Source organism: Sander vitreus, chromosome 1 (genome assembly GCF_031162955.1).
Source record: "Sander vitreus isolate 19-12246 chromosome 1, sanVit1, whole genome shotgun sequence".
Taxonomy (NCBI): Eukaryota; Metazoa; Chordata; class Actinopteri; order Perciformes; family Percidae; genus Sander; species Sander vitreus.
Window position 1 is genome coordinate 26,484,608 of NC_135855.1, and position 10,693 is coordinate 26,495,300.

Genomic DNA, 10,693 nt, shown 5'->3' on the forward strand with positions numbered 1-10,693 from the left:
AGACACCACCATTTACAGGCAGGTGGCCCTTCTATATTCATTCACCAAGCTCTATTTATAGGTAAACTTTACTTTCAATTACATAAATTAAAAATGCAAATGGGTGCACTTTAATCAACATCGCATGTTACATAATAACTGATGACTAAAGGCAAATTGACTAGCTTTTAAATGTTTTATTGACATTAAAAAAATGACAGTAATTTCACACCACTGCATTTGTCCACTGTAGCTGCAATTACATTTACCATTTTACCTTTCAGCTTACACTACATTGATTTGTCTATGCACAAAAACAGCCATAGCCAAACAGCATCAATAGAAACAAGTCATTTTACAAATCAGTTGGGGATTAAACAGCATTTGCCAAAACATTGCTACATCCTTGAGAAACAAGAATTTTATCTGACATAAAATATTTGTGGCAAAAATTGTGCATAATGACCTTGCGTGACTTGACTTGTGTAATGTATTGTGTTAATTGTGGGTGGTGAGGTTTCCATGGCAAAGTACTTGGATTTTTGGACTCATATCTACTAAAAAAGAACAATGTAGAAGACTCAAGCATTTACTCTATACACCAAATACTATATTTGCTTATAGTAAATGTATAGTACTTACTATACATTGGTTCTATATTGGTTTTTAATAGGGTTGGGTACCGTTCACATTTTTATCGGTACCGGTACCTGAAATTCGGTTCTGGTACCCAACGGTACCTTTTTTCGGTACTTTCCCAACAAAATATTTTAGTTGTAAAAATAATTCCAAACCTATTTATCCTATTTACTTAGAACATTGTTATTTAGAATAGTTTACACTCTAAAGAAATTAAGCAAAAATAAAAATAAAACCCCTCCCTCTCTCCTCCCAAACCCGTCACTACAATCTATTAAATTGAATAATCTCTTTTTCTTTAATTTCTTATTCGCTGTAACTTTTATTCTTGTATTTGTATATTATTCTTGTTTTATTTTCATCATGACCATTTTTAATTGCTCTTTAATGTTTCATGTAAAGCACTTTGAATTGCCTTGTTGCTGAAAGGTGCTATAGAAATAAAGTTGCCTTGCCTTACAACCTCAGCCTGTCAGTCAGTCAACAGGGCATAGAAACCACTGTTGTGCCTGCTTGTCTCAGAGGAAGTGTAACGTCAACAGCACCGCGACCGCTTTCGCCTCGCCATTAATATATCGCAGCAAACGCTGTCTCCATGAATTTTTTAAAAACTTTAACCACACTTGAAACCACTTTATCGGCATTGCTGTGACTCACTGTGACTTCAACAAAACTGCAGAGCCGACGTAGTTCAAGTTTACTCCGTCCGCACCTCTGTGTGCTCGCATGCGCGCGTGTGTGTCGGAGCTCCGCTCTCTGTCAATATGCAGAGAGGACAGATAAGCTTGCGCTTACGCGCCCTCAGGTACAGAAATTTGGTACCGTTTGATTTAGCGTGAATCGGTCCTCGGTAGTACTGACGTAATTCGGTCGGTACCCAAAACAGTACAGAGTTCGGTACCCAACCCTAGTTTTTAACTCACAAAAGTGACCAGCCATTCTGTTTCATCAACATAGACAAACCTAACCAGGCTTACAGCACAACATTGAATAGTGGCCTATGTACTTGGCAAAAATTAGAAGATAGCTAATGATAACTACCACTAGTGAATAATGCCTGAAAGCTGTGGATGTTGTTGAAAACCAGCAGTGTTATGTAATAATGACCCTTATCCCAAAAATATGCATTTTACCCAATATTATTTGTGTAGTGATTCAACAATAGACAACACCAGCTACTGTGATTAATAGATATAATTAATTATAATGTTGAAGAAGCATTTATTTAATAACGAAAAATATTATCACCCCGCAAAGAAAGAGATGGCACTTAATAGGTGGCACATAAATGTGGTATAAAATATGGCCAGCTGTCACAATATATGTTTTGACATCTACACAACCAATAACATTAAGTAAGAGTCACCTGCAAATCTGACGTAAGGCTCCACTCATTTGCCAACAATGTACAAAGTGTCCATCTGCCGGCCCGCCTGCCTGACCTGACCTGAAGAAAAAAGAACCATGCTGTGCTCTATATCGGATTCATCTAATAGTGAGGGTCAGGAAAGGACATAATTCCATTAAAGCACTAAGTAGTGGTTGAGTGTGTGTCCTGGTTTTTGTAGGATATAAAAATAACCTTGCACAGGAGACCTTTTTCAAGTACCTGTCACAGCCAGAATTTCAATGCAGTTAAAAAATGTTTTCAGAATGCACTGATTGTGTAAGGGTATTTTTGACATACATTATCATTACAGTTATGTTCATTGTGAAGCCTGAGAAAAATAGAATTATAGTAAGTCAGTGTGTGCGCACATGTTAAATCACAGTACAGTTGATTTGTTTGTATGTTTTCTTTGTGTGTGTATAAGTAGGTTTGTAGTGTGCTGCTGCATTTCAGTTTGCACATGTATGTGTTTTATGGAAGAGGTGGGTAGTAAACTGGCATATCATGGTCACACACACTGAACCCAGATGCCTGGTCAACCGCAACAGGATTGTCCCAGTCTCCCTTAGATGTTGTCTCCATTGTAAACTGTTTCTCACAGTCCAGGAGAGTGAAATCAGGGTTGAAACAGATCTCAATCTGCCCCAAAATCTGGAAATCAAAATTCTGTGAAACACAAAAAGACACCATTTAAAACATAGCTTAAATACAACCATACCTGACACAAAAATGCACCTGAACATTGCTGAAAAGTAGGGCAATGCAAAACACAAACAGCAAGTCATGATTTCATTATTTAAATGAAACTATACCTTTGATGGATGGACACATTGGATCTTAGGTTTGACGCTGTAGAAGTTCTCTATGACTCCTTCAATTTGTGAAAGCTACACAGACACATTAGGAGCGGAGAGAAAATCAAAAGTGAGAAACAATAGTATTAAAACACTATTATAATAATGAGTTACTTTCATGCTTTATTCCTAACATAACAGATATTTGAGATTTTAATATACCATAATTTGACGTTAAAATATAAATAGACCTACTTTGTAGTATTTTTCTGAAGGGGTGATGTCAAACTTCTTCAGGATGCTACAGTAACAGAAACATTTATATTTAAAGCTTTGAGCTGTTTAGGCTTTCATCCAGAGTGAATTAAAATAATTATACAACAGTCACATTCTGAAATACACTGTGGACAGCAAATATATGCAGGGTTAACAGTTGATCAGGAACATCAAGACAATACTAAGAACTAGAAAACGAGACATTGTTTCTGAGGAAAGAGGTGTGTGTGTGTGTGTATCAAAAAATTATTAATCTTTCGGTGCCAAATTTCGGTTTGAAAAGCGTCTGAGCGCATAAGCGCAAGCTTATCTGTCCTCTCTGCATATTGACAGAGAGCGGAGCACACACACACACACACACACACACACACACACACAGTAAACTACGTCGGCTCTGCAGTTTTGTTGAAGTCACAGTGAGTCACGGCAATGCCGATAAAGTGGTTTCAAGTGTGGTTACAGTTTTTCGAGACAGCGTTTGCTGCGAGATGATATTAATGGCGAGCCGAATGTGGTCACGGTGCTGTTGTTTTACACTTCCTCCGAGACAAGCAGGCACAACAGTGGTTTCTCTGCCCTGGTGACCACTGACAGGCTGAGGTTGTAAGGCAAGACAACTTTATCTACAGCACCTTTCAGCAACAGTTTATTGTTAAAGTTTTGTGTCATTATTGCAGTTTGCACTAAAAGCTCTTTGTTGTTTACATTCCTTTGCATTTTAGTTAGTTCAATATTAGTCTGTACACAATGTCATTTATTTATTTATTATGTATAATATGTTCATGTTGTGGCAAAAAGGTTTCTCTTTTTTTGTTCATTTTTAAAGTTTGGACTGATACCAATCCTGAGTATCTGACAGGCGCAGCCCTATCCAAAAGCACAACCAGTTTTATTAATGTTACTCTGAGTGAGCAGTGTTTTTTTTTATTTTGATAACTGTTTTGATTCACAATTAAGGTGGAAAATAAAAGCTTTGTGTTTAATGTATTTTTGTTGATGTTGAAGTGGATTTTAAAACATATGGTAAAAAGTATCGTTAAGGAACTGGCATCGAAACTGAGGCATCGAAATTGGCCCCGGATTGAAAGATTTTGAATGATGCCCAGCCCCCCTGCGCACGCGTGCGTGTGTGCGTACCTGTCCAAATCCACTTTATGGTATAGTTCCAGTGCCTTGCTGAAGTATTTATGTTGACTATTCAGAGAAGGTGCTTTGGCTGCACATGTACCATGTTTGTGCCACTCATACTTCCTGTTGAGACAGACAGACAAACAAACAAATAGCAATAGTTTTTACAGTGATTATGTTGAAAATGTCTTTATTAGGAGTAACCCCTTGATTATGTACAAAGTGATGCCTACATGATGATAATCTCAAAATGCTTGATAATTGTATGAATTTGGAGAACTCTGAATCTGATCCTGTAGTCAGAGCTGGTTAACTATACATATCTGAGCGCAGTGTGCTTGTCACCAACTGTAATCTATGCATGCAAATTGATAAATGCATGACGCTGCATTCTATTGTATTTCCAGAGAGACTACATATACTATACCATAACATTGTGCAGTAGAGTATCAGGAAGACAGAAATGGCTATATATTGCCGTCACAGAAAATAACGTAGAAGTAAATGCTTATAGCCATTAACAGGATTCTAGAACATACCAAACTAAAAAAGGTTTCATAGATTGATTGATACAATACCAAAAAGAAGCAGACAAGGGGTTAAGCAAGTCAGGCCAACTCGTCTTCATGTCTGGAAGCAGGTCCTGAAAACACAAACCCCAAAACAGGTGTTTTATCTATCAGTATACAGTACACGCTAATGAAAAGGAGAAGAAAATAAAACATAAATTCCCCTTCCCAAATTCTCTGATGTCAAATTTCACTGCCTGCCTCTGTTTCGTGTGCTTTAGATTAAAAGAGTATTCTCCCGTTTATTCTTAGTCCTGCCAATTGTCATCGGTGTAACCGGTGTCAGTTTGTTCTTCTTGATGAATTAAAGTGACTACTGATTTACAGAAATAATATAAATGACTTTACAAGAATTTACACCCAGTTGTTAAGACACACTTAGTCTTAACAGTGTTGTACCTCTATTTGAGAAGAGTTGAAATGCCACGATGAATTGCAGTCAATCCCTTTATCTGGCCTGGAAAACAGTAAGAGTCACAATATTGCCCTGTGTTACTTATTTGCAGAGATAGAGAGAAAAAAAACAGGCAGCAAAAACTGGTATTAAAACAAACTAACAATAGCTTTTTCAAAAGAGCGGTTTTGGCATGCGTTGGCAATTCTTTCCCCAAGTAGTATTGCATTGCCAGACCTATCTTACTGCTTATCTATTCTGGAAAAGGAAAAAAACCAAAACGCTCTGGCTTGTTTGTATTACTTTAAACTAGGGCTGTCAAAATAACACGTTAATTTCGATTAATTAATCTGAGAAAAAATAATGCGTTAAAAAAAAATAACGCAGATTAATCCATTCCATATTGAGCTTTGACCCAGAGCTGTCCTAGCACCATTGGACTGAAAAATGAAGGCGGGAGACGAGAATGTGCTGCCTGGATCATTGACTGGAACATTTACTTAACATGTAAAAATCTTCTTCCTGAATAGGGTTGGGTACCGAAATCCAGTGCTAATACGGCACAGGTGCCTTCATGACCTGTATCTACCAGACCGAATACCAACGCAGATTTCTCGGTTGCTCTGAAACAGACGTTACAGGCAACAGAAACATTGCTGCACGTGATGCTAGTTAACGCTCAAGAGCAGCTAACGTTAGCCTACCGCTAGCTAGTAGCTGGATTAAACACGGTTACAATGCTGACAGCTAACGCTAAACGGTGTAAAGTGTGACTGTATTTTACTGTAGAGGATTCAACACCGGGATGTAACAATGTGCAGCTGCCGTTGTTGGAAAAACACAGACGGTGTGTTCAATGACACTGGTAACCTACAGTCTCGTGGTGCATTCAAAGTTGTTGTTAAACGCCCTTTTCCCATCTGGTGGTTGTTTTTGTCATTCAACAGCAATTTACTAGTGAAATAAGTTATTGTTATAGTTATTACATCATTATTAAATTATTTAATTTTGACCATATGGCCTAGCAATAAACAAGCTGTTCTTTAATGTTGCTGACTGTTGTTTAGTACCCTTCTTTTTTTTCTTTACTTTCTTAAAAAGTATCGGTTAAGGCACCGGGCAAAAATTATGTATGCAATTAATTTAGAATAATTAATCACAGAGTATGTAATTAATTAGATTTTTTTTTTTAATTGATTGACAGCCCTACTTTAAACCAATCAAAACCAACCCCAGGCAGCGCTAAGACCCGGATGCAGCAACGGTGCCTTTGCAAAATAGATAACGACTTTCCTAAATACAATAGTGGCAAAAATGTGCTACGTCCCTGTAGTAAGTTATGAGCTGGATTTTATTCCTATTATATATATATATATATATATATATATATATATATATATATATATATATATATATATATATATATATATATAAAGTGGTAATACCTAATAGGTAGTGGTTAAGTAACATCTGCCTTGCTGATGAAGAAAATAAGACACTCATATCTGATTAAAAAACCACACACACACACACACATACCAGAGTCCATGTAGTGTCCAGTAGCTAATGTTGGGATGACATGCTGGGTGTTCCATCTGAAATGTATGAAAATTAGTATCATTATTCCATCTGGACACCAAACACTTAATTCTGTTATTAAATAAACATTCACTAGTCAGCTGGCAGTGCCTCATTGAGCTGAAAAACAAAAATCTGTCTAAACCTCAATAAAAGGTGCAAAGATAAAGAAAAGTTTCTATAAAACCAAAGCGAGTTTAGTAGCTACAAGGACTGCAACTAATGATTATTTTATTACTGATACTGATCAATTTTGATATTCTTAGATGAGCCCATGAATTGTGGGTGGTGAATCAAAGCAACACTAGCAATGGTTTACTGTTTGCACTTGATAAAAGACTTGAGCGATTGATGAAAATATATGTCTTGAATATTGTATTGCCAACCACCTAAAGTAAAAAAGTTATTTTGTTTCCCACTAAGGAATGTCACACTGAAGTGGAAAGGGGAACTGCAGCAACTCCGTGGCTTTGCAGTTAAGGATCTACATGTATCTCACTTCTTGGTTTATTTTAATTTTTTTTGTTCTTCCCAAAATTGCCTCGATAAAACTATCTTCTGAGAATGTTAGTTTGTCAATCATTAGGCAAAATGAGACCCTGAGCTAACATTTTCAACCCCAAACAGAAACTTGTCGTACCAAGACCACAACGTTGCCAAACCTTTGCTTCTGACACACAGCCAGGCATGTGATACAAAACCACGTCACTGAAAGGTTTGAACGATCAGAGAGGTTCTCTGAAAGCATAAAATGCAAGGAAAGTGCTGTCAAAGCTAAATATTGTGACTTAAAACCAAGTTTAAAACCACATCTTCTGTGTTGAACAGAATCTTGCCTAATCAGGCCAAATTGTTGAGACACAGTCAGTCTCGTGATTCAGACAGACATCACATGACATTTAAGGACTTAATGTTGACTCAGTGATACAGTATATATGTAACATTCTGGGGCAATATAAGAGGGCAACATTGTCTTAAGATGGGATACCATGTTATTAATCAATTTATCATAATTGTTGGATGAATATTATCTATCTATACTACCTTCAATTTGTCACAACATGGTTACAGCAGGGTTATATTAATCTTGGCTGGTGCAGAAATGGATCTATCAAGACACAGACATAATCATTTGGCTAAAGATATTGCTGGACTAAGAATGATGCACACTAAAGTTTATTAAACAACGAGATGACTGTGACTGACTACTCAACCACAGGCTGCTGACAGTGTAGATGCCCATCATGATTAACTGAAAACCTCTCTCAAAACATATCTAGACATTTAATATTAATCCGGTTGAATATTAAACTACTGTAGGGCTGTCACAAACGATTATTTTTTAAACGATTAATCTAGCGATTATTTTTTCGATTAGTCGACTAACGAATTTTTCGATTAATCTAACAATTCATTTTTATACAAAAATAAAAACTTAAAGTAAACAGAGCAAGTGCAAAAAGAGTAGCCTGTATTTGCTTTTTTTAACAGAAGGTAAAATAATGAAGAGGCTCTTGTTTAACATCCAAGCTCTTCTCCCTTTAATTTAACTTTAATTATTTGTATCTAAAGGCTGGTTAAGCACTGTAGGGAGGAGAAGTTGGACAGTTTGCTTTATCTCGTTCCAGTGATTGGCACATCTGGGTGATGGCGTCGGATATGCGGTAGCATGTTAGATGTATTTCCACTCACATACCCAACAACTGCTGAACAACGCGGACACACGGTCCTCGTCTTATCCACCACTCTCTGGCCTGTAGCCTACTACTGGAACTGACCCGAAGACCGAAGATTTCGAGGCGGGGACAGCACCAAGCGGGAGGGCATGAGACGAGAGTGCATGACACGGGAGGCTCCAGGCTGCAGCCATACAGTCTCAAAGTTTTCCCAAACTTGCGATCTTACAGAGGCTGGCAGGTCCTCTAACTCTTGTGGGTCGCCACTACTTGCCATACTCGTCTTTTCGTGCTGCTATCTCTCACTCACTGGACCGTCGACCTGACAAAAAACTGCATGTAGGTGGAGAGCTCGGCTAGCTTCAGAGCTAAGGCGCGTATCTAACAGTAGTTCCGCATTACATTAATTAATTTGCACGCAAGTTTTATTTATTTATTTATTTTATTTAGTGACGCGTCGACGCAAATTATTTGTGACTACGTCGACGAATCGTCCCAGCCCTTAACTATTGATTTAGGGACTTAAGTAAGCAACAGCCCGGTTTCATCCTACAAGTGAAAGAATAACTAATAACAAATCTGGCTCTGGTCCAATGAATCACAGTCCTTTTTCACAGCAGATATTTTGACTTGTCTTCATAGGAAAAGCATTGGTGTTACTAATAACATTGATGATGGCTCCGTGCTATTCATGCAGCTAAATGGCAATCATCAGTTTTATTATTTACATCTGTGCTTTTCCTACTGTGATATGTCAAATTGTTCTGTGAATCAGCCCTATTGCATCTTTAAAAAAGGTCCAAATGTCAAAGACTAAATAAATAAAGGCAGGAAGAAACTCACACTACAGAAGGTGCTGGGCCAGTGGTGGGTCAGGATCAGTTTGGTCCACATGTGTCTGAAAAACACGCACACATACATTCATTTTTAGTGGAGTCTAGTTTGTTTATTATTTATACATAATGAGGACACAACGTTATCTATTGAGAGATCATTTCATATTTATTTTGGTAATTTAATAGACCTACAAACAGAGAGGCAGGACATAGCAGTTCATTAGACCATCTACCACCATATCCATCTATATGTACAGTATATTATTTTTTTGTACTTACGGGGGTGAAATCACAAACGTGGATGATAGGGCTGCTGCCAGACAGAGCAGAAGAAGGGAGCAGAGCCTCATGTCTGACCTAAAAGAAGATAATAGATTTGTCAATTAACAGCTGCTTTTATGCAGAACTCAGTATTAAATAATAACCCAGGCTCCTGCAACATCCACATAACATTTAAACAACGCCCAGAGTATAGAATCAGACCATGTACCATGCACTACACAAATTGTAGATGTTAGGCTGGTTCACTGAGCAAGAAAAACAGGTTCATGCACACAGTGGTAGACAAAAGTATTACCTCAAATACACAACCACTAACAAACTGCATTTGAAACCTTATGCACACATATTACCGGGCCAGTTTAGCAAAAAGGGGCTACCCTAAATCACATGAATCATGGTGGCAACAATTGATCTAGGCTATTTAATGATATAAGAAATTATCTAATTATGAATCTGATAACAGCGATTATCAAAGGGTCTCTCAAACGGTGCAGTGCTGTGTCATAGCTCAGGCTGAAGTTCCCACATGAAATTGTCCAGTTTGTGGCACCAAAACACGTCTGCGAAACGTGCTCTGCTACAAGCAACAAAGTCAGCAACAATGGCAAACACGTAACGATATTCATTTAGCTTACTTTCTAGAACCACAGCAGCAACCGTAGGAACACACTCGGATTGAAATACAACTGTAACTTTAGTTAACGAACAGATGACGACCGTATTTAGCTATATCTATGGATGGCGACGGCCAACTTAGTCAATGGTCAGGCACAACAAATTAACGTTTTTGGTGGCTAATCTGAAGCTACAGTAACGTTACGTACCTAAATGTGTAAACACGTTAGCTAAGCTGATTTTAAAACTCGAAATAATATATCGTAAATTGGACCATTACCCAATAAGTGAACGTTACAGTCAGAGCAAAACGGCTACAGCGTGAAACTGAACTTCAATTTAACCGAACAGGCTCAGCCGTTTATTAAATGTCTCACCTTGTGCCCGATATGTTGCAACGAAGATTTGTGGTGGTTACTCAAGCGCCGTGCAGTAACTAGCAAGGTAAGTAGATTACACAGGACAGAGTACAAGGGAGCACTCTGTTGTTTACGTCCCGCAGCAGATTCCCTACCTGTCCGCTCAGCCAACTGTGAG

General features: G+C 37.9%; 1 protein-coding gene across 3 annotated transcripts; it reads right to left on the reverse strand.

Annotated features, from left to right (window-relative positions):
• Window positions 1-161: 161 nt before the first annotated feature.
• rnaset2 (ribonuclease T2) lies at window positions 162-10,693 on the reverse strand. 3 transcript variants are annotated; one of them, XM_078250571.1, is made up of 10 exons: window positions 10,534-10,693; window positions 9,539-9,616; window positions 9,267-9,321; window positions 6,709-6,764; window positions 5,175-5,232; window positions 4,785-4,849; window positions 4,216-4,329; window positions 3,058-3,103; window positions 2,821-2,895; window positions 162-2,674 (listed from the first exon to the last, which is right to left on the reverse strand). In XM_078250571.1, the coding sequence occupies exons 2-10, from the start codon at window positions 9,607-9,609 to the stop codon at window positions 2,480-2,482; spliced, it is 735 nt and encodes a 244-aa protein (XP_078106697.1). In that variant the 5' UTR covers window positions 9,610-9,616; window positions 10,534-10,693; the 3' UTR covers window positions 162-2,479. The 3 variants fall into 3 exon arrangements, with proteins under 3 accessions (XP_078106697.1, XP_078106705.1, XP_078106714.1); XM_078250579.1 differs by lacking the exon at window positions 10,534-10,693 and adding an exon at window positions 7,410-7,485 and having other exon boundaries at window positions 9,539-9,575; XM_078250588.1 differs by lacking the exon at window positions 10,534-10,693 and adding an exon at window positions 7,388-7,485 and having other exon boundaries at window positions 9,539-9,575.